Source organism: Buceros rhinoceros, unplaced genomic scaffold, assembly GCF_000710305.1.
Source record: "Buceros rhinoceros silvestris isolate BGI_N320 unplaced genomic scaffold, ASM71030v1 scaffold8534, whole genome shotgun sequence".
Lineage (NCBI taxonomy): Eukaryota > Metazoa > Chordata > Aves > Bucerotiformes > Bucerotidae > Buceros > Buceros rhinoceros.
The window spans coordinates 2,292-26,746 of record NW_010407617.1 but is presented as its reverse complement, the minus strand read 5'-3'; the positions used below and the strand labels follow the sequence as shown (position 1 = coordinate 26,746).

At 36.4% G+C, this 24,455-nt stretch overlaps 1 protein-coding gene across 1 annotated transcript; it reads left to right on the top strand.

Moving 5' to 3' along the window:
* Positions 1 to 211: 211 nt before the first annotated feature.
* On the top strand, positions 212 to 23,255 carry VEGFC (vascular endothelial growth factor C; the record flags this gene model as incomplete). The annotated part of the gene is made up of 6 exons (XM_010134535.1): positions 212 to 425; positions 2,426 to 2,616; positions 12,652 to 12,803; positions 17,366 to 17,475; positions 17,997 to 18,327; positions 22,724 to 23,255. Coding segments are annotated over 6 exons (1,113 nt in total), but the record flags the coding sequence as incomplete, so codon positions are not given.
* Between the last annotated feature and the right edge of the window lie 1,200 nt (positions 23,256 to 24,455).

The following is a 24,455-nucleotide window of genomic DNA, read 5'->3' as shown; positions in this document are numbered from 1 at the left end:
CAAGTACGATATTAGTGGCAGAAGCAAAACATTTCAGTGTTTGTCAATATAGTAGTGTTGACATTGACTGACAAAAGCAAAAGCAGTTTCTATAATGAGTACCCCTTTGAGCACAGCTTTATTTTACAATGTACAAGTTGTTTTTCAGGCTAGTTTCCAGCAAACCTTGTGTAATAGAGAGCGTAATTAATCTTGGATGTTACTTTGACAGGCTCATGCAAGCAAAGATCTGGAAGAGCAGTTGCGATCGGTGTCCAGTGTGGATGAACTCATGACAGTACTTTACCCAGAATACTGGAAAATGTTCAAATGTCAGTTGAGGAAAGGAGGTTGGCAACACAACAGGGAACACTCCAGCTTTGAAACAAGATCAGATGATTCCCTGAAATTTGCTGCAGCACACTATAATGCAGAGATCCTGAAAAGTAAGTACAGGACACAAAACACGTTCTAACACACAATTAATTAAAATACAAAGGCTTCGTAGCTGAGTCAAAAATATTTTAAAGGCTAAACTTTATCAGTTAATCAGCTTCAGCAGTCTGATGTCATGTCATGTCTGTAACATAAAATCTTTGTCAGGCAAACTTCCATGAAAATAAATTGCTGCTCAGACATATTTGTGGTGCATCCATTGTAAGAAAGGTATGGACTGCTTTCTCAGCTCAGTAGATATAGGAAGTTGTTTGTCTTCACATATGAGGAATCCTGCTTTGTAGAGGCTGTACCAATTTTGCAGAGAGCAAAGAGGGCACTAATAGTTGGATTCATTGAATGTTTCTGCTCATTTTCTGCAATTATGTCATGGCAATGCTTTCTTTTCTTACATGTAATTGCTTTAGGACGCCAGTAATCCACTTGTAGCTTTTATTCCATTACAAGAGAACAGTTGTCATGATGCTATGCTCAAACCAGAAAAAAACATATTTCAAAGAAATATACCAGCACCCCTTAGTATTTCAGATGGCCTGTATAAAAAATATATTAGTTTACAGTTTAAGCAAGTGCTTTCAGGCACTTTTTTTTTTTCTTTTTCATAAACATAGGATTTATAGCAGGAGGTGTATTTTTGACATGATGCTGGAAATCATGTACCTTAATGGAGACTTTAAGGTGGACATTAGGTGAAATCTCCTTTTTGCTGAATAGCCTACCAAAAACTGGTGCCAAGAGAGAATAAAGGGGCCTGTACAGCTGCAAGTCTCGTGGCAGTTTAGTGCTAAATTTTATTTGGTAAAAGGCTGTATAACATGGTATAAAATGTTTGCCCTAATTTGCATGGGTAATCTACAAATTATCGAGCATAAGGTACAAATATCACCTTTCAGATTAAATCCTGTAGTGTATATAATTGCTAGATAATAAACTTCTGCTTTATATTATACTCTTGCAGTTAGCAAAGTAAACAGATATTCAAATTACTTTCACGTTAAGTGTGTAGACATAAAATTTAATGTTTCTAATATATAATGTCCAAGTGAAATACTGCGTGTGACCATTGACATTACTTTGCAGAAGTGTGCGGTACTTCTTTAGACTTCACTCAAGGTGAGACTCACCCTAGGCATAGGCAGAAGGACATATATAGCTTTAGCTGCTGGCTGGCTGGTCGAGGGAGGTGATCCTGCTGCTCTACTCTGCTCTGCTGAGACCTCACCTGGAGTACTGTGCCCAGCTGTGAAGTACTCAGCACAATGAAGTCCTGAACTTACTGGAGAGGGTTCAGTGGAGGGCTGCAAAAATGGTCAGAGGGCTGGAGCACCTCTGCTGTGAGGACATGCTGCCAGAGTTGGGGTTGTTCAGCCTGGAGAAGAGAGGGCTCCAGGGAGACCTTATTGCAGCCTTCCAGTACTTGAAGAGGGCTTGTTAGCAAGATGGGGAGGGACTCTTCATCAGGGCATATACTGATAGGACAAGGACTAACAGTTTCAAACTGAAAGAGAGTAGGTTTAGACTAGATATAAGGAAGAAATTTTTTACAACGAGGGTGGTGAAACACTGTCACAGGTTGCCCAGAGAGGTGGTAGATGCCCCATCCCTGGAGACATTCATGTTCAGGTTGGAGCAACCTGACCTTGTTGAAGCTGTCCCTGCTCACTGCAGGAGTGTTGGTCTGGATGACCTTTGAAGGTCCCTTCCAACCCAAACCATTCTATGATTCTATGAAGATCTGCCCAACCTTGTTACGTTCTCTTTTAACTCTGCTGTGACTTTTTGTCTGCTCCATGCCAATATGTCACATCCCTATGAGGAAGAAAAAATAGCTAGAAGTTAACACAGAGTTTTTCACTGAATAAAGTGTGTGACTCTTGCAATGTATATTCTGGTTTGAAACTTAAAAAAAAAATCCTACAGTTTTACTGCAAAAGAGTATTGTTTTTAAACAGTTACTTTATAACACATGAAATTCCCTATAACTTGGCAGGTATTGATACTGAATGGAGAAAAACTCAGTGCATGCCACGTGAAGTGTGTGTGGATGTGGGAAAAGAGTTTGGAGCAACTACAAACACCTTCTTTAAACCCCCATGTGTATCCATCTACAGATGTGGAGGTTGCTGCAATAGTGAAGGACTCCAGTGTATGAACATCAGCACAAATTACATCAGCAAGACAGTAAGTTCTTACTTTTATTACAGTCCAAGTGCTCCTTGCAAACCTGTTTATGATCATGCATATTTTAAACCTTCTTATGGCTACTGCGAGGAAGTAAAAAAAAAAATCAATTCCAGAATACATAGGAAAAACAGCTGAAGAGACTACTGCCTGGAAGAAAATGCTTAATACTCTTTTCCCCAAAATATATATATATTTTTTTTTTAAGGGCAAAAAATAAAATAAAAATTAAATCTTGATGTTCTGTACTCAGTTTTGAGATGATCCATTAAACTTAATTCTAATTTTGGGGTTTGGTTTTTGTTTTTTTTTTTTTTGCATCTACCATTTGCCTGCTGTTTGAGGCAAGCACTCTTTGGAAAAATAGCTTGTAATTTTATTAGTGTTGACTGGTTTAGGACATGAGCAGACAGTATACATGTTTGAAATGAAACCTTTCAGGAACTGAACTTTACTGTATTAAGAGATATCAGTATAATGTACCTTTGCGTTTCGTTTTAATGTGTCTTCTTGAGGTGTGAATGTAGTTTTTATTCTTCAAGTTCAGGGCTAGTTACTGGGTAGAAGTGTGCAGAGATTATGCATTGAGCCTCTGAGCTGCCTTTAAAGGAAAAGCATACATGCATTATTCTATTTTAAGTAGTTGTAAGAATTATCATAGTTATCTTAAAACATTTTCCTCAAAAATCATGTGAAAATAGTCATATTTCGTAATGTTTGCTAGGGTATTTTGCCTTTATTACAGTATTTGGTAGATTTTTTTTAGTTGATGTTGGGCTTTTTTCATTTTTTACTTCATCTTTCTGATAGTTTGAGAAAACTAATTTTAGTCTAAATCTTGCTTCTTTTTTCAACTAGATTTATGTAGCTGAAGATGCAGCACCTATTTATAAGGAAGAGACACAACTGCATAGCCAACTGTAAAATCACAGCTCACAGAAATGTTGTTCCTTTATCATGAAACTTCTTAGTTCTCTGAGCCTTCATGAGAGGGGATTAGGAAAAGGGAATGTAAAGAAAACAGGGAAAAAAACAACTAATTTTTTAAAAAACACTTTCTGTCCTCATTTATCACCAAATCTGTCTGTCCGAAATGGTATATTCTATCAAGAATTTTCAGTCCTGAATTTAAGCTAGTGGTAGACAGCCACACAGCACAGGAATTATTTAACTCAAATAGCTTAGACAGGGAAAACTACAGCACTGATTTTGTTCGAGCCTATTATTCCTACAAACAGCTGAGCTAATTCCAGTTGCTTTGAAAGATGCAAATATAATTTTCATCTTGGAAACCAAGAAATAGAATCTTCTCTCTTTTTTTTTTTTTTTGGCACATATTTATAAAGTTTAGCTTACTGGAATGAAGGATGATCTAGTTACAGAGAGAGTTGTTCCGTTTAGCAGAGATTTCCTGGTCTTTGAGTACCGTGTCAGTTTGGGGTAAATAATTCCTTTCTATTCACCTTTCTGTTCGTATCTGTTTGAGTGAAGTAATTTTTTTTTTTTTTTTTGCCTAGTAGAAAATGTTTAATATTTAGTTTCTTTTTCAAGTTCTTGATGTCATTGGTGATGATGTGATATAGTAGTTAAAGATTTGGAAGACTCTGAAAAGGGAAATGTTGAAGGACTTACCAGAAAGAAAAAGGAGGCATTGTTTTGTTTTCTTACCTATTCTGTAAAAGCAAGCAATTTAATCTCTGAGTTTTCTATCTTGCTTCTGCTTTCCAGTTTTATCTGGTCCTTGACAGAATGCAGTTTAAAAAAAAAAACCTTAATAAAGGAAGAGAGCTATAGCTATATCTCTTCATCTGTCATCAACTCAAATATTTTTAAAGTTATTTGACCACAGCTTACCCTATATCAGATGAGAATTAGGAAGAAAAAAGTATTGGATTCAAGACCTTCTGTGGTATTCAGGTACCCTACACACCTATTTTGACTAGTGTTTTCCTTTTGTTTCCTGAATGAAATGAGAACAAATGGTTAGTAAGCAGGCATCTTCTGTTTTTTCATGATCCACCATTTTTGTAGCTTTATTTTTGATGCGTAAACTCTGTGAGATAACTTCATACTGCTCACCCATCAGAAAAAGTCCTTAATGGGAAATAAACTTTTTCTCTGGAGGTCTTACTCTGAGGGCAAGCTCTAGCGTTGGTTCCAAACATTAAAATCTGAAGAAAGTTCATGATCAGCTTTCATGTAAAATAATTAAGAAGAAAAGAGCTAAGCATAGAAATTATTTTTATGGGGAGGAAATCACTGATTGCCCCAAGAATGGACTAGGTCAGATGGTCCCAGACTGGCTTGTGGAACACTGTGGTGGTCCAGAGAGACGTCAAGAGTTCTCTGCTTTGGACTGTGTTTCTCCTTTCTAGCTACTTAACTTTATTAAGAGAAAAATAGAAAAGTATCCTGCTTTTCTTTTAATACCATTTTTTCTGCAAAAACTGTCTCTGTAGTTGCTAATTACAATCATGATTGGGATATGAGACAATTTCTTAATTAACGTGTGGTAAAAGGTCTATGAAAATATTTGAGGAACCCCTAGGCTAATTCATAAAAGGCAGTAGATATTTATCTTCTCCTTTATCCATGACACTGCAATAACCCTACTTTGTAAGTGGTGATTTGTCTAATAAAGGTCTGTGGGGAAGGTTTTTGGTTTTGTGTGTGGTTGTGTTGTTTTTTTCTCTAATTTGTTATTAATCAAACAGCTGTTCTCTGTTTCCATAGAGTTACAGCAGTTACAAAGACTGAAACTACCTGGTGTAGCAAACACCTGTCCCTCAGTTGTATTTTTTATGCCGCACCTATAGATAATTGCTTTTAGGCTGAAGGGAAGCAGTGAGCAAATGGAATGAGCCATCTCATTCCATTCTTCATCTTGGCTGGCAGGATGGACAGGTTTTTGGCTTCTTTCAGATCGTTTGATGTGAAGGTCCTAAATCTTGTTTCATGGTTACTGTAATAGTCCCTCAAGGGAAAAGATTTTTCCAAGCAGTTTGAAATTAGATTTAGAGGAGCTTTTCTCACAGGAAACAAGTTAACAGCTTGAAATTGTTTGCCATATTTGAGACATACATGGTGTTCCTTTACACTTTTGGAGATTGATATGTCACAAGAATTTTCAGTCGTTTTGAACTTTACCATTTATGCCTTTTCCCATGCATTTTTCTATGTTAGACTGATGATTGTAATGATATAGTAGGGGTGCTATTAATAGTGAGACATTTATCGGTATAATTTTCAAAGGGTTTTTTGTTAAAATTTCTGAAAAATAGTTATTCAAATATAAAAATATAGAATAAGGAACCAATATTAGACAGAAATGAAATGTATTGTATCAGGTAAGTTTCTTGTTGCTGTATTACACATAAGCCTTGAAATCCTGTTTTTTCAAAAAAGTTAGATAGTAAAATAAACAATGGTGATTTACCATTTTTTCAAATTACTCATTTTCATTCTTTCCAGTGTAGAGATGTTTAGAGATTTGAAATCAAACAGCCTTGCATCCTTCACTTAGAAGTCTCTCTGTGAGAGAGACTTGTGAGAGAGCACATTGTGCTCTGTTACGGTGGTTATATTTGGCCAGCTTTACTGAATCTTTAGAATGTGCAAAGGTCACAAGTGATGGAAACTGAGAGTCAATCAATTTAAGGGAAACTTGCCAAGGGAAACCACAGTCCGTCGGAAGAACATAGTGTAGTTAATGTAAATCTAGGGAAAAAAATCATACATAAATCCTATATTTGAAAGGTATTTAGAATGATATTCCCTCATCCTGATATGAACATAACAGTTTTGATTACTTCATATTTCAGAAGTCAGTGATCATAATAATTTTACGTGTACTGATACAATGGATATTGGCATATATGATGATGGTGCTGAATGAATAAATTTAGCCACTGAAGCCAAGAAATACTTTGTATAAAAATCAGTAATTTTTCTGGAAAGTATGGCATGAAGTTCTTGTAGTTTAAAGAAGGAGCTATCAGTACAGTGAATCAAGGATCAATGAGGAGCACTATATGGGAATTTTTTTAATAGGAATTCTGGTAGCGCTTTTGGTCAAGCATTCAGATTCCTGTCTGCTGTTAGATTTTATTTTTTTTTTAAAAGAGGTTTTTTTAAGGTTAAAATCGTACTGAACTCTTGGGTGTGGACCAGACTCTGTTCCCACCCTTGGTTCTGTTCTCCACTTCAGCTCTATAAATGTCTAAAGGGAGAGCTTCAGTGTGGGAACTAAAAAGAGCCTGTTACAGGGTGGTCTGTGCAACCAGGCATCTCTGGCCTGGGAGCTCTTGCAAGAATGGCTGAAGAAATAACAAGGTTGGGAAGAAGGGGGCCTGCTACACTTGGCATCACAGTAATTGCAGGTTGCAGGGTTTCAAAGGCCAAGTCTTGTTGAGTAAAGTAATTCAGAGACACCTTTGCCCAGCGTCCTCTTGCTGTGCTTCTCACCTGAGAAGTACAGTATAAAGCATATGCACTGATCTTGAAGGATTTACAAAACTGACATGTAAAAGAGAATGCAAATCCAAGGAAAAAAAATGTTTGTGGTTGCACACGATTGCAAAAGTGATCTAATTATTCCCTTACCTTTGCATTAATGTGAAAAGTTCTTTAATTATATACCTGTTTGTACTGGGGGGCAGAAAACACAGGCTTAAGAAGATGATGTTTGGGTGTGCAGGATATGCTACCTTTTAATTTTGGCTGGTGCAGTGGAACAAAGGTTAAGTATTAAAGCTAATACATAACCTTATTACAGCTTGGATAATCCAAATGTATGAAGGAAAATTAACTTCCTTCATTTTTGAAGATGAACTTTTCAAGTTTGGATGGGTTGAAAAACAGAAAGTTGTCTTCATAATGGTCAGTGGGAACTACAGAAAATAAATATTCTTTAAAAAATGTCCTGCTACCAAAACTTTTTTCCCCACAAGTTACTGTCATGGTTCTAGCACACAATTTTTATGTAAGCCATTCGCTGTACAAGGCTCTTGAATTTTTTCATGACAGAGAAAACTGGGGAAAAAACATTTATAGTCATGCATAATCGTGTTCAATGGTAAACAACACTGGTTTAAGTAGCTTAATATTAAGATTATCCAACATACTCCATTATAGACTCTTGTCATTCTCAGCCTACCTGTGCTATTCTTTAACAATATGAGTTGAAATTTTCTCTGACAGATGCCTGACTCGACTTGTTGGTTTTACTTTTTTTGCTTTAAGTCTTCAGCAAAAGTGGTGGTTCTGCTTTTTCTTAGACTAGACTGAGAAAGAAGTGTATGTGGCTTTACCTTTAAAAACAAAAATTGTTGTTGTTTTTCTATCTGAAAAAAATTTTAATGTTCCCTATTTTGGGTAAAGGATATGATTCTTATTGATTTGTATTAGGAAGGTGTGTTTTGTTATGTTAGAGGCAATCTGCATACTTTTAAGAGTTTAAAAAAAAATACCTAGGAGGCAAATGGAATTGTTGGGCGACTTGGATTTATTTGTAACTAGAACACTTTATAACTTGGAGCTGAACAAAAATCTGATGCAGTTTCAGATCTAGGCAACTTAAACCCGTCTTCTATGGAGAGCCTGTCATTGATAGACCAGGCTTTATCTTGTTGGGAAGGAAGGGCTCTGGGTGATCCAAAAGTAGCTGGGACAAGATGTGCATGTGCCAGAATGCTAAAAATTATGCTAAGGTGCCCAAAAAGAGGGAAGGGAAATCAAGCTTCATGGGCTGACTGAAAGGGAAACTTTGAGCTGAAATGAGGGAAGGCTGACATGGAAAATCATCAAACTGGGTGAAGACCTAAGGAGGTCTGAACACAGTACTTTGAAGTCAAATACCAGAAATGGTGAGAAAGACTGGAAGACCTGCCATCTGACTCTCTGTGACAAAACAGCCTTATACTGGCTGAATGGCATGCATTAAGTTCTTGTGAAATGCATTAACTATGTCTGATTTTCAACTGTTCTTCAGTTACATAGAGTTTCCATTAGTATGTGTCATACACTAGGATTAACAGTATTTTACTGACTTTTGGCTACAATATTAGCTTCTGTCGAAGAGGTTAGGACAAAGCTTTGACTGTGATTTTGTGTGGTTTAAACTTTTTTTTTTGGTTATATGTAATGCTCTTTAATTTTACTAACACATGTTGGTTTGGTGGTTGTTTTCCACTGATTTCCTGACAATGCAGTGTTGGTAGCACAAATGTACAGGACAGCATGGGCAAGTTGAGTCTAATTTGTTTCTTTTAACTTCTGAGTATTGGCCTCTAACTCTAGCAATACTCATTTAATGTACTTTAATTTGCTGTTTAATGTACTATAATTAAAAACACTTTTCTAAAAACTGTGAGTAATAAAAGCTTTCCACTTGGAAAATGCCCCAGTCTTACTACTGTGAGATCTCACGTTCTTCTGGGGGGACTGAAGCGCATTCTTTTCAGTCCTGAGTGTGTTTCTCTAGGCATCGGTCCCTGAAGAACAGAGCTGAAGGAAATACTTTTTCCCTATTGCCTGAGGTTTGAATTAGTCTGATTTTTACTGTGATTTGAAGGAAGGAAGAGGAGCCTTGGGCCTCTAAGAATACAAATTGTAAGACCAATACTTTACTGAATGAGTTATCAGACAGAAATATAAGCCATCTGATCTGCAAGAAGAGATGGCAATGCGGATACCAGCAATAGTACCCACAACCTGCAATGTTGCCAGAAAACAAGGGAGTCAAGTACCTTCCTCGTACACCGATGTTACGGTGCATTTCTCATAGAAATATCCTTTCTAGACATTGACATTTGGCAGTAATGTGTTGCCAGATATGTCCTATAGTGACAACAGATGTTGAGCTTGTTGTTCTATTGGATAAGGAAGATGAGGAGAAATAATTAGAGTTGTTAGCAAAACCAGAAAGCATGACTCAAGGTCGGGTCTTATCTAATCTGAAATGTTTTATTAAGATGATAGTTCAAACCCAGCTTATGTGTGTTGAGTTTAAATAGCTTCATTGGATTTAAAGATGCTGCTATCATAACAGAGAGCAGAATATATATTTTCTTCAGAATGGTTTTTATTTTAAAATGCCAGAGATTATTGAAACTGAATTATTCTGAGTATTAAATACTTTCTCTGTAACAGACTACTTTTCAAGTATGCAACATAAAATAGTATCCTAATAGCATGTACAGAAAAAAGTGTAGTAAAAACAAATCAATAATTCCAAACCCAGTATTTCACTTCCATAATTTCCATTAATTAAAATAGATCTGGTTTATATTCTTTTTTAGAATGCTAGTTCATGTATCATCTTAAGCACTTTCCAAAAGTGAGGGCTAGAAATGTAATATCAAATATAATATAATTGCTAGCATAAATAGTTGGCTTAGTTTTTTTACTTTATATATAAACAGTAGCTGCTAGTGGGTGATGTAAAATACATTGTTGTTAGGAGAATTTAGTTGAACAAACTAAAGGTAATTCAATTACATCAAGGAAGCTAGTCTACCTTTACATTTAACTAGGCTTTTTTCGCATTGCACCACTGAAGCGTTGATGAATAGCTGTTAGCTGAATTCAGCTCTAAACTGATAGCTTTTGCAGTTTAATGGAAGGATAAATGGAGATTAAGGTAACTCATGTTCACCATCATTTCTGCTCACAATTGGTACATGTCAGTTCTTTTAGTGCAACTTCTCTCAATGCACTCCTAAAATGGAGCAGGACAGTTGGACTGACAGAGACCTCTTTTAGGTGATTTGGAATTGTAGCCGTAGTCCTATATTGCCACCTCCAGTGGTCTGGAGTCTGCTACGCTTTGCAGCATGGCAAACTGATTACTCCAAGAACAGAGGAAGAGCAGAACTGCCCAGGTGCAGTTTGGCCCATGCAAATAATTACACTTACCTTCAATTTTCTAAATGTTATCATTTCTCCCTAGAATGGGTTTTTACTTCAACTTGAGAAAAGCAAGTTCACAGTGTCGTAAGAGAGCAGAGAAAACAAGTTTCTCTTTACATGTGTAATATTGTAATTAAATCCATACTCTTTGTTCTGCCCCTCAATTTGTAGACGTCTTATAAGAATCAGTTTTCTTATAAGATATTTAATATAGGAAAGGCTTTTGCATCTGTAGATTCTTTCCTGTCCGGATTTTCAGAGTTCTCAATGGCTGTACGGTCCTTCTCAAAGCACAACTTGTTTTAAAAAAAGATACAAGTCTTACATACGTAGTTGGGTTTTGTCTTCTGATTAAAGATCAGTGTTTAAAAACCAGAAGATCTTAATAAGCGATTTCTCAAATGTGTACTGGATGTAGAAATGAAAGTTATTTTTCATAAACATGGTCCTTTCTGTCTCTTTATCTACACCACCACTTTCCTCCTCTCCAATTTTGTAGTTAGTTTGTGCATTATAACAAAGCCTACGATCGCTGTCAAATAGGTGGGTATTTTCAAAAGAAATAAGTATGTGAAAGCATTTTCATATAATGAGTGTTAATATGCTTTGGTCAGAAATCTCTAACACGAGCATATCTTTTCATGTTAGCTTCCTAGATGGATAGTCTTTTTCATCAGTATTTGAAAGATGCAGGAAATAATTTTCTTTTTTGGATTTCCTTTTACAGAAGCAAAGATTCTAGTAGGGATAAAAACCTACATTTAAAATCACTAAATGATGTCAAAATTTGTTTTGTAAAATAGATGATACCTATCAGAGCTGATGATGCTCTATACAATTTTGGTTTAAGATGCATAGTTTTAGGTATATCAACAGTACGAGCTTTATTGTTGGCTGCACAAGTGCCCTTTTACCATGTAAATACTTGGTGGATACATCCCATACTGCTGCACCTGCATGCGTGTTAGTACTCAGGCTCACTTAAGTACTTCAGTGCCAAGTATGGTTTTCAGGACATTCTGTACATGTGCTTTGTTATTTGAATCATTTAAAATTACCAGTATTTTGGCGACGTTTGCATGCTGCCTCTATGCCATGCTATAATAGAGCATTGCAAATAGATCTCAGCTAAAAATACTCTTGTTACACAGTCGCATCAACTGAACCTGGAATAATAACCAATGACCATGTTTTTAAAGGTAGTACAGTCCCTGCAAGATGCAGAAATAGTATTCAATATATTTGGAAAAGTGACTGAACACCTAGAAGACAACAGTGCACTGACTTTGACCTGCAGTGTTTGTCCTAACTTTTCAGAGACTATTGAGATTTGATACTTACAGTGAAACCTTCTTAACTTAATGAAGTTGATGTCCTGAATTGAATACTGACATGAGTTTCACTGTTTGTCATGTTGAGTTTTTCCAGAAGTATCGCTGAAGTTGCCTTCCACTAGTTGAAATACATTTCCCATGAAAATTAGAATTTTCTTCATTCACGTGCATTATTAGTTTGTCAGTAGCTGATATTTCTGAGTATCTTGGGGGGAAAAAAAATGTTCAGGATGTATTCCGTTAGGGTAACCATATAATTTGCTTTGGTGTAAATACTGGGAAGTCACAAGCGTGCTGCAGTTCAAAACTTGTTCATCCAGAATTGGTTTGATCTAAGTCCAATATATTGCTGTTTTACACGAGCTTTGTAACTGTGCAACTGATGTATTAGCTTGTCGCTTACCCCCTTTTCAAATTATTCTTGTTTTCCAAGTTTTTGAAAGACCTTCCAAATGTTACATTTTAGAATTTTTAAAAGGCTGACAATTTGAAGTAATTTTCTCTAGAAAAGTGGATTCTTGTACATTTTCTCCTTTTAATGTTTGTATAAATATTATAGAAATCAAACAGGCACGTAACAGGGTTTAACACTAAAAATGTTGTCATAACATAGCTATTGTATTAATTTTGCACATAATTACTTAGTGGTATGATTGAATGTGCTACTGCATTACGGTAGAGAACAACAATCAAAACTTAAATTCCTTATAGCTTTTTTCTATGTCCTTACATTACTTTTAGTTGTACTGTTACTGAGCTATAAAATTTCTTTGCTTTCCTTTCCCTTTTATAGTTGTTTGAGATCACAGTGCCTCTTTCTCATGGCCCCAAACCTGTAACCGTCAGTTTTGCCAATCACACGTCCTGCCGATGCATGTCGAAGTTGGATGTTTATAGACAAGTTCATTCTATCATAAGACGTTCCCTGCCAGCCACACAAACTCAGTAAGTACAAGACTTGTCTTTCATTTCACATTATGACCAAGCTTATATAATTAGATTTAAAATACTGCTGGAAGCTTTCACAGTCAAGATAGGTGAACTCATTAGATGAATTATACAGTATATTATACAGAATGTGTTTTGCAAAGGACCTAATATCGTTTTACGTGAAGAGAATGTTACTGAAGTAGCACTGACTTTTCACCCAGTGGATAAACTGGCCTAGATGATTTAAAAATGAGGAATAGTGGGTTTTGTGGGGTTTATTTCATGGAGGGAACTAGAATGTGATTGAGACTTAAAGGAAACATCAATAAAATCAACTTATTTTATTTAAAAAAGTAATCAAGAAAAGCTAAGAATACTTACATTTGGAAATAAGAATTAGGCAACATTTCCCTCTCAAACTGTATTTAAAATGCTGTTTTAAAAAGACCTGGTTTTAGGGAGTCTTTAACTACAAATCTTGTTGAACAACTCATGTGCCAGAGGTGAAAATAAATCAGAATGAAAAGGGAAAATAAAGGGTCAGTTGACAGTCCACAGAATAAGTGTATTGATTTGTTCGGTGATTTTGATGAAGAAAGTCACAGAAGAAATCTGGCACTGAAGCAAGCGTTATGAAAACACTTGAAGAGCTCCTTCCCTTCGTTTTAGAGGACTGAGTGATGACTTCGTGATGCATAAATATTTAGGAGGCAAAAATTAAGTAACAGACTGCAAGTTGTTTCATGAAAGAACCAATGACTAGAAGCAAAACTAGGATTAATTGTAGACAATTTTAATAAGGCGAGTAAATAGTGCAAAATGCACAGAGATGTAAGCCCAGTCGATTTCTGTGTGCTTTCATTTAGTTAAAGTCTGGGTATTTTCTTACATGTTCAAGCTAAACCCAGATAATATTCTATTTGAATTCAAATTATTAGATTTATTCAACAAAGCATGGAGCATAAAAGGTGGATTAGAAAAATATTAGGAAATAGATGTATTTTAATTAATCAATAGTAAATTAATTAATATTTTAGTTAATTTGCATAAGTTTGTAAAAAAAAATCAAAAACCCAAGAGCCAATAATAAAGACAGATTATACTGACCGTTGGCAGCTTCTCACTACTTCCAGATTAAGAACAGATGTAATTACCAGTGCAAGAGTTTGTTATAGCCAGGAAACAGCTACCTGTGGTTAGAGGGGAATAATCGTACAAATACAAGCCTTTGGCCAGCAGTCACAGGTAGCTGGCTGTCCTGTGGGTAAGGAATCGTGCTTCAGCAAAGGTAAGACAGAGTAGTACTAGATCAGAATATATGCAGGCCTTCTCTATTGTTAAGTGCTGTCTTTATGTTTAAAATCTAGGGATTTTTACAATAAAATAGAAGAAAACAAACAATCAATCAAACAAAAACCCGAAAATCCCTAAGCTGAGTGCTTCTAGATTGGAAAGTAAAGATATACTCATGTTCCTGATCATGTTTCTATGATTTTCAGAATCCGACGGGGTTTTTCTAATTTGTAATAAATCTCTCAAATTCTTTTCAACTTCTTATTTTTCCTTAATAGTTTTGTTTATAAATTTAAATGATAGTGGTACTGTTGTAAAGCCAAAACTTGGAAACATACTTTCTTGTCACAGTGGCAGATTCACACATGTACATGTGAATACATAAGTATTTATGTACATGCTCGTCTTAACAGAAATATAGTAGCAACTTCCATATTTCTTACTGAAAATTAAATTAAAAAATTAAGAAGATTATAATCTCTGGTTTTAGGGTACTAATGCTTGGGACCTAATATGAAATCAAGGCTGCATTATGCCACAATGCACAGGCACGTGTTAGAAAGTAGAGAGAAATGACATCTAAGATAGAATATAAAAAGTCAATCTTTTTTTTTTATATAAAATATATTTTCTTCACATCTTTATCCTGAGAATTAAGATATTTGCCTGTTCTCCCACTTTTTCCTTTTTTTCCTTCTAAAAAGTAGTAGCTACCTCTATGTACTTGCAGAGCTGAGGCATGTCAGTTCATGTTAACAAGTGTTTCAGAGTTCCTCCAGGATTAATGGTATCTTAAGTTGTAGTCTACAGAATGTCCAGTTGTAAGTCTACAGAATGTCATCAAGACATGCAACTGAGTTAGAAAGTTGTCACTGATTTAGTCATTTGGGGTGGGGAGGAGCAGAGAGGCCTTCAATGGGAGGTAATTCTCCCCTCTACTCTGCTCTGCTGAGACCTCACCTGGTGTACTTGCCCAGCTGTGAAGTACTCAGCACAATAAAGTCCTGAACTTACTGGAGAGGGTTCAGTGGAGGGCTGCAAAAATGGTCAGAGGGCTGGAGCACCTCTGCTGTGAGGACATGCTGCCAGAGTTGGGGTTGTTCAGCCTGGAGAAGAGAGGGCTCCAGGGAGACCTTATTGCAGCCTTCCAGTACTTGAAGAGGGCTTGTTAGCAAGATGGGGAGGGACTCTTCATCAGGGCATATACTGATAGGACGAGGACTAACAGTTTCAAACTGAAAGAGAGTAGGTTTAGACTACACATAAGGAAGAAATTTTTTACAATGAGGGTGGTGAAACACTGTCACAGGTTGCCCAGAGAGGTGGTAGATGCCCCATCCCTGGAAACAAACAAGGTCAGGTTGGATGGGGCTCTGGGCGACCTGATCTAGTTGAAGCTGTCCCTGCTCACTGCAGGGGTGTTGGACTAGATGATCTTTGAAGATCCCTTCCAACCCAAATCATTCTATGATTCTGTGAATAGATGTAATTCAGATCAATGATGACCTTTTTTCCAATGATGGTTTGAAGGTAGGTACTTACAGAGCTGATAATCATATTTTCGATGTGGTTTGGACGTATGTTGTACACATTAAATGTTTCCCCGGCTTGTGCATTATCTCATTATCTGTCCTGATACTGACAGGTAACAAGTTAACATGCTGATTTTTTAATTTTTTCTTTGAGTTGACACGATTTGGAAAGGGGCAATGAAATTTTCTGCAAAGTGGTTTTGCTTACTAGCAACAGAGTAGAATTTGTGAACAAGCAGATCAGTTCCTTTTGCTGGATGTTTCCAAACGTGATGATGAAATACATATTGTTCTCTTCAAGTTCTAGTAATTTGGCTTTTGTATCAACATCATCTTCTTATGGGTTGAAGCGCACTTCATACTATTCTTCAAGTTCTTCATGCTGTCACCCTGGATGTTAGTTAAACACTCCCTGCTAGAGCCAGGCTGCTCCAGGTGTGAGCTGTGTTTGTTTTGTTTTCTTTTGTTTTTTAAAATAGAATACAATATGTCTGTAAATTATCCAAACTATTTCTCAAGCACAATCAGGAGGCAGGCAAAAGGACATAGGTGCCCAGTGAGAGGAGCAAGAGTGAGGTCATTCGCAGAATGAAATCAGGTGACACCTGGTTGATAAAACATGAGGTGGTGCAGGGTGATGTTAAACTACAGCAGTCTTTATGAACAGAGTCGTTTAATGTGGCAAAGTGGAGTGGTGTACTTGAATGATGATCACAGCATAATATCCCAGCACCTGCATTTTTGAACACGTGAGTAATGGTGCTCAGGGGAATGAAAAGTGCTTAAAATGTGTGATATAGGTGCTGCTTTAACAGATGAGAATTTTAGAAATACTGCAGAAACAATAAGTAAATGACACAGCATTGTGTCATGGATGCATGAAGTTAGGCACGACTTGTTAAAAGTTGTAATGTCACCTGTGGACAGGTGACAATTGCAAGCAAGGAAGATGAGATAATACACATAAATATCTGTCATGCGTGTACTAGCTAAGTTCAGTCACTCTTTGAAAGGGCACCAGCTGCTCTTAGGATTTTTTGCTTTCTTTAGCACCACTATCTTGGCTGCAGAACTCCAGCAGGTAAAGAGCACTACTGTCAAATTGTTTATTGTCTTTCATTTCTAAATTGAAGAGGTTTGACTGCTGAAGTCCAAATCTTTATATTCAAGAAAGCTACCCAGGATTTGAGTGGCTGATAAGAAAGAGTCAGTTAATGGCACATAACTTTCACATAAAGGAGAAAGGAGTCTGATAAGCTGATTCTATTTTAGAAATTAGAGTTTTGTCAACGGCATTCATTCAGAAACTTTTGGCATCTATATGTGTGAAAACATTTTTGTACTTCAAAAAACAATGTAGAAAATTATGCCTGTTAGCACCTATGCAGTATTTGGCAATCAAATATTTCTTATACTGGTCTGTTTCCTATATGAGGCTTATGTTCAAGGGTTAGATTTGTTTTCAACCTACATTAGGGAGTTACAAAAACCAGCTTCTAGAAGTTAAAGCTAAAACTTGAAATGTGAAAAGGTATCTTCAACAAATGATTGAAGGCTACTGTAGTGGGGAGAACCTTAATTAGTAACAGATTTGATAGGAGTTAAAAATAAGATTATGAATGAGCTGAAGCTCTTAGAAGGGTTTTTGTAATGAGGGAAACAAAAGCTATCAGCACCTAAAAATGGGTTTGGTTTTGTTTTTTTTTTTTTTATTCTTATGGTAGTAAATCGACAGTGTATTTCATTCCACAGGTGTCATGTGGCAAACAAGACCTGTCCAAAAAATCATATTTGGAATAATCAAATTTGCAGATGTTTGGCACAGCATGATTTTGGTTTCTCTTCTCTCCTTGGAGTTTCTGGTAAGCAGTTTTGCTTAAAGGATTAAATGCAGTCCCATGTTTTGATTTATCTAAAAGAGAAAATAAAAACATGAAGAGTAAATAGTTGAATCTTTTTCTTTATTGATACTATTGCTGGTTTTTACCTGTCGTTTGACATAATGCTTGTTCTTAAAACACCCCAAATGGTATGAATTTGCTGTAATTTCTTCACTTAACAATAGGTAAATAGGTAGATACAAAATGCTGATAATCTCCCATGTTACAAATGACAGGACGAGAGGAAATGGCCTTAAGTTGCGTCAGGGAAAATTTAGGTTGGATATCAGGAAAAATTTCTTGACACAGAGGGTCATTAAGCATTGGAACAGGCTGCCCAGGGAGGCAGTGGAGTCCCCATCCCTGGAAGTGTTTAAAAGCCATGTGGATGTGGTGCTGAGGGACATGGTTTAGGCACCCTGGCAGTGCAGGGTGAACGGCTCCATGATCTTAAAGGTCTCTTCCAACCAGATGATTCTGTAATTTCTCTGCTCTATTTCTAGACACATCTGAAGGATTCCATGTTTGTGGACCAAACAAAGAGCTGGATGAAGAAACCTGTCAATGCGTCTGCAAAGGAGGCGTGCGGCCCTCAAGCTGTGGACCTCACAAAGAGTTGGACAGATCATCATGTCAGTGCCTGTGCAAAAACAAACTTCTTCCCACTTCCTGTGGGCCCAACAAGGAATTTGATGAGGATAAGTGCCAGTGTGTATGTAAAAAGACATGTCCTAAACATCAGCCGCTAAATCCTGCAAAATGCATCTGTGAATGTATAGAATCTCCCAATAAATGCTTCTTAAAAGGAAAAAGGTTCCATCACCAGACATGCAGGTAAAAACTCAGTCTTCGGCACTTTCATTGTCTTTCATGTACAAAATTTTGGGGTTTCTCATTAGCTGTCTTGTTGAACTGCTTTGTAGTCCTAAGTAAACTGTAAGTCTCTCTTCAATTCAGTTTGATCTTCTATGACTTTTATCACCTCTAAGAGAAAACTACTAAGCAGATTAAGTATTTTAAAGCATGCTTACTTTCTTGTACTCCTACTTCATGTGATGTTTTTTTCTTTTCATGAAAATGAGCTGTAAGTTCAAGATCTCTGGTATTTTATGCTAAGTAAAATCCCATTCTGTTTTTCCAGAGAACTGAACATTACAATTCAAATAACTCTAATATTCCTAATTAGATCTCTAGTTCTAGAGATGCCATCGTTCATTTTCAATTCCTAAATTTTTACATATCCTTCATCTCACTCAACTGATACTGAAGATTTATGAGTGTGTAAAAAGTCATAGCTCTGGGTGATTTCTGTGAAAAGTCGGCATATATAAAACAGACCAATTTAAAATGAGACTTCATCATGAAGAAAACTCTGCAATTTCTTCATATATCACAGGAGCTTTTCCTTCCATAACTGCTACGCCCATAGCAGTAGCAGTCTGTATATAAAAATGGGAATGACTTGAGGACCTGAGAAACAAACAGTATTATTTCTACTTCGTATATTTTGCGAGGAAAGTTTTCCTGTAAAGTGGATCTGTTAAAAGGGAAACAATGCCATTTGGAGCAGAAAGATCACCGGTTTATTAATATAGTGGAATCGTTTCTGCTGTAGAAATGAGAAATATCAATGCCAGAAATGTTCAGGCATAGGAAATGGAAAACAGCAAACTGAGATTTTGAGATGTCTGTGGTCATTTGTTGCTTATCAAAAGTAAACCGTATGTGTTTTTTTTTTTTTAATATAACATGTAATTAGTTGGCAGAAATATATTGCCATATATATATACATTAGCTCATCTTAAATAAAGAAAATATGTTTAATATTAGGAATGCCACCTACGTTGAAGTCTCTAAAATAGAGGAAAAGATTAATAATAACTGGCATTACCTATTTCCCTATGTTTGACCTTTTGAGTGGAATAGAAGAGTTGTTAGAGGCATAAGAAATAATTTCTTCTCTATGATTCAGTTTTTATTTCAATTTTATGTTGCAGAGGAAAAGAAACCAACCTGGTCACATGAACTTTAGCATTTAGCTTTTACAAAGCCTAAGCACTACTCTAGCTTGCACTTCCAGCACTGTTAGATGTATAAACCATGTGTGTTTTGAAAGAACATTCAGAATGGAAAAAGTTAAACATCTAAAAAGCTAAGAAATGCCATAATAAATATCTGATACCACCTCTATTGATATAAAGACTTAGTATCTGGAGGGGATTGAGCTCGTATTTTCTCTGTGGTACTGTGGTAGAATAAGATAAATAATTTGAATCTCTTTCTCACTTCGAAGGAAATATGATACAGGATGCTTTTAGCTGTTTCTCTTTTCTAAACCGTTCATCTTTGTATGGAGAAAGATTTGTATATGGTGTTACTCTGTAGCTCTACAGCCAACAACCCTGTATGTGTTAGCACTGTTAAGGGAAATAGAGGATGCAATCTCTCCTTGTTCTTAAGAAAGGACTTAGCATAGGCTTCTCACATCTGTCCGCAAGCTTTTTCTAAAAAGGAATAAAAAACCTGTTTGTCTTTGAAAGAGAGATCTCTTGCTGTTATGAGGCCATGTAAATGGGTGTACCACTCTGTCACTTTGTGCAAGATGCCTGAGACCTAGACATTTGCAGAATCCTGTAGCCATGTGCTAGACGGCTCCCCATGCAGAGAAGTAGTCTTCATACATTCTGGATTTTGAAGCACCAACATTTTTATGCGCTGTACCTAAAATGCCTCTGCCTCTAGTGTTATACCTTGCTCCAGAGGGGAAAAAAAGGCAAAATCCCCACCATAAAACATACTGGCTTCTAAGGCTACTAAGAGTAGCATTTCTACTTCAGTTTCACCTGTGGAGTTGTTAGACTACATGAAGTGACAAACCTGAGCATTCGATAGGAACCAAGTGACAATTACTGATCATAAAGAGAAAATTGCCACTGACTCACCTAGCACTATACATATTGATTGAACATCATTCTTAGCTCCAGCATGCTCAGCTTTGTCCTCATCAAAGCAGATACTTGTCACACGAAAGCACTCCATAAACAACATTCAGCCCAAATACTTTGAAAGACCTGGCCTATTGTTCAGCAGAGTTTCCTAAGGAAACCACATTTATGTACTTACAATGACTCGGCTGCTATTCACCCTGTGCTATCACCTCAAAAATTTATTTTGGTCCGCTTTGGCAGGGCCAGATAACTAGGCACCTCAGCTGCAAAGCATTTTAGAGGAGGAGAGGGGCTTTCTTGCTCTCTTGAGATGTCCCAAATAAGGATAACACTGAGTAACCTGACCTTGACTGCTGCTAGACACAAACTCACATGGGAGAGATGCTTTATAGCGCTCTCAGCTATAAGTGGAGTTCACAGTTCACTAGGAGGCATGAATCCTAAACAAAGTGAACTCATTTAATCAGTACATGACTGCTTTTCATTTTGTGCATGTCATAGGTGGGTGGAGATTGGCTTTGTCTTTTTTCTTCTTATCTTTCTCTTACTTCATTTTATAGTCATTCAATACCTGGAATAGTCTAACTTTCATGGCAGAAGCAGGGAAAAGGGCAAGTGAGTTCAGTGTTTCATCCATTGCATGTCTGTGTGGGACGTTTTTTTCCCAGGACAGACCTACTGCTGGTTGTCCATTTGCTCAGCGTATTAGATCCTTCGGCAAACGTTTTTCTTGCCTTTTAGCACAGTTTCCAAACTTTATTGGGCAAAAGATCAGTAGGGCTTTGAGAGATTCCCATTACCTGTTTGTTACACTGATCTCAAGTATCTTTATTAAGTGGCACAAAATAATGTTACTCCCTTAATTAGAGAGACCACACTGGTGAACTAATCTATGGTTAATGACGTGGAAAACCCTGAACAAGATGTGAGAGGTTAATAAATGCCGTGTTTGCACTTTTCCTCATATCCAGGTTTATTGGTTGAATGAGCTGCCGTGAATTAATGTAACTCTAACCCAGACCTCGTGTCATAAACAAATTATTGCAGAGTAGTAACTTGGTATCCAAAACAAGCACACAAGGTATTAAGTCATATGCAGTACTAGTAAGAGTAGCCGCAAGCCTGAAACAAGAATTACCTAGGGAAGAGGATAGCGATGTTGTCTTAGTATAGTGTACTGCAGTGTCTTTGAACTGAAGAAAGTATGAATTATAGTAACAGACCATAATACCAGTGTTTCACAAGCAGGCACACGTTATTTAAATACACGTTTAAGTATAACTGTGTGGAAATTCAAAACATATACTTTTGTCTTTTGACTCATTGCCAGCATCTGAAAAAAAAACCCCAGACTTGTACTTTGTCTCCATTATGCACCAGAAAGTATTTAGCATTGTTATTGTAAGGTTATTTTAGGTCAAGTTCTTGTTTTAATAGAAAAATAAAATAGGAAAAGGAAGAGTTCAGGGACAACCACGATACTATCTTTATATAAATTCTCTTTTTCAGTCAAGGAATCTGTCAAGAAAAATTCTGCTCCTTTTTAGGTAGATATGACTTGTAGTTTAATGCTCTATTTCTGTTAAACTTATTTAATGAAATGCGGACTACTGTTCTTTTTCCTTTAAGATTTATCATAAACATGCAGGCTCCGATCTTTCTTCAGAATGCACAAAGTAATATGTAATGTGAAGTGTAGATATATCCCCACTGGCCTCAGAGAGTGGCTATAGGAGTTTCCAACTTGAAAGGAAGTTTGTTCTCATTTTTCTAGATCAGAGTGTCAGTGTAACATAGGTAGACGAATCTCTCTCAGGCTTATTGCATTAGTGAGTATGGTAAGAAACAGTCCTGGGTAAAAGAGATGGTAGATTTGATTATCACCTGATTCTGGATTGCCACCTCAAAGTGGCAGCATGCAGCAGGTCGTAACAAGCCAATTTGAGTACAGAAAAATATTAATGTATCTTCAAAACTAAATTTAAAAGAATTCTACTCGAGATTAGAACACAACTACAACCAGGCAACATGTTAACAATATTCATGAATACCTGTTGCAGTAGAATACTTTGTCTTTGCTAGCATTCATTATTCTTTCATTGTCCTTTGTGAAGAATAGTCCAATTAAAAGTAGTTGCAAGTACATAAACAGGAGTTAAAAGATTTGTATTTGAGGAGTTAAATATCCCATCAAGAAATGGCACTGTAAATGCACACAGATTTTTATTCCAGGTTAATAATGGTAATATTATATTAATGCCCACTTTTTTTCATTTCTTTAGTTGTTACAGACCGCCGTGTACAGTCCGAACAAAACGCTGTGATGCTGGATTTTATTTTAGTGAAGAAGTGTGCCGCTGTGTACCCACATATTGGAAAAGACCACTTATGAATTAGTGAAGAGAGCACTACTTTCTATTTTGGTGTACATTTTTCCATTAGAACAAAAGAACAGAAACTTCGCTAATATTTGGAATTAAATGTTCACCAGAGACCCTGTGGAGCTTTCAGAGACAGACTTATTCTGCTTTTCTCAAGATGTGGAAAGCAAATGTAGAAGATAACGGGAGTTCATGTTTTGTAAAGAACTCAGTAAGGACTTATTTTCTGCCAATGACCAAACAGCCTAGGTTTTCCTTCTTGTGATTTTTTTTTTAAGAGATAATGACTATATAATTTATTTCCACTAAAACCATTGTGCAGCATTTCTGTTTATAGCAGTAACAATTGTTAAAGCTCACTGTGATCAATATTTTTATATCTTGCAAAGTATGTTTAAAATAAAATGGAAATTGTATTATATACTGGTGAGAATGTTTAATCATCTGCCTAAAGAAAGAACTACAATTCAGCTTTATTATCAGGGTCTTAAAAGGGGGAAAGGCAATTAAGAGAAAGCACTTTTATGAAAGGAAGGCTACAGACATTTTCCCATGCCTGTTGTATATGTAATTTGAAATAGAAAGAGTTATGCTTAGTGTTTCATGACCCAGTGATATTTGTCTCTACAGTGAAATTAGCAAAGCTAGCAAAGCAAATACAATTAATAACTAATGAAAACACTGGAAATCCTGTGCATTTTCTGAGGATAAGGGACCATGTTTAAGGACAGCAGCAACTACTGTCGTTCCAGTATATTCCCTTTCTATTTTATTTCCTGTTAGCATTCCTAAAGAATAATATAAAATAATATCTACTGAAGGTTATTAGTATGACAGTGGAAGTGCTTTTTATTTGTTATTACAGGCTATACTGTAAAATTTACAACTAAATAATTTGGAATGCTTTGATACACTTTACTCTTTCATATGGTCTTTTCTCTTTCACATAGTCAATCAGATATCTTGATCAACAATGTATGTGTGTGTGCAAAAATACTTTGAAAGAAATACAGTTTGTTTTCCAATGAGGATATGAAATGACTTCTACTGGTCTGGTATGGATTGGCATAATCTCTACAGAAAAAATTGTCAGGATTTCTCTTTATTAAAGAGAATGCGAAATCACAGAATCATTTGGTTGGAACAGACCTTTAAGATCATTGAGTCCAGCTGTGCACCCTGCACCGTCAGGGTCCCGAAACCATGTCCCTCAGCTCCACATCCACACATCTTTTAAACACTTCCAGGGATGGGGATTCCACCGCCTACAAACATCTACAACTCTAAAAAGAGGTAAGATTTTTAACTTGCATGGCAAGAGCTATGTGCATAGCAGTCTATTCAAAATAGGAATATTTCAGAAGTTGGAAAGAAGTTGTTACATCACAGAAACTTTAATTGGTGCAAAGGTGGAACAAGAAAGCTGCAAAGCAAGATTTTTGACAGGAGTGGGCAGGTCTGTACAAATAATTTTAGAGATCAGTGCTGGTTCTAAGCAGCTGTTCTTAAAAGAATTATTAATGAAATAGTATTATTTCTGATTATTTCCTAGAAAGTTTGGGGGGGGGGGCAGGGGGGAGGAGGTGCTTTTCTAGATTCTTGCGTAGATATCAGAGTTTCTAAAACTGAGGGG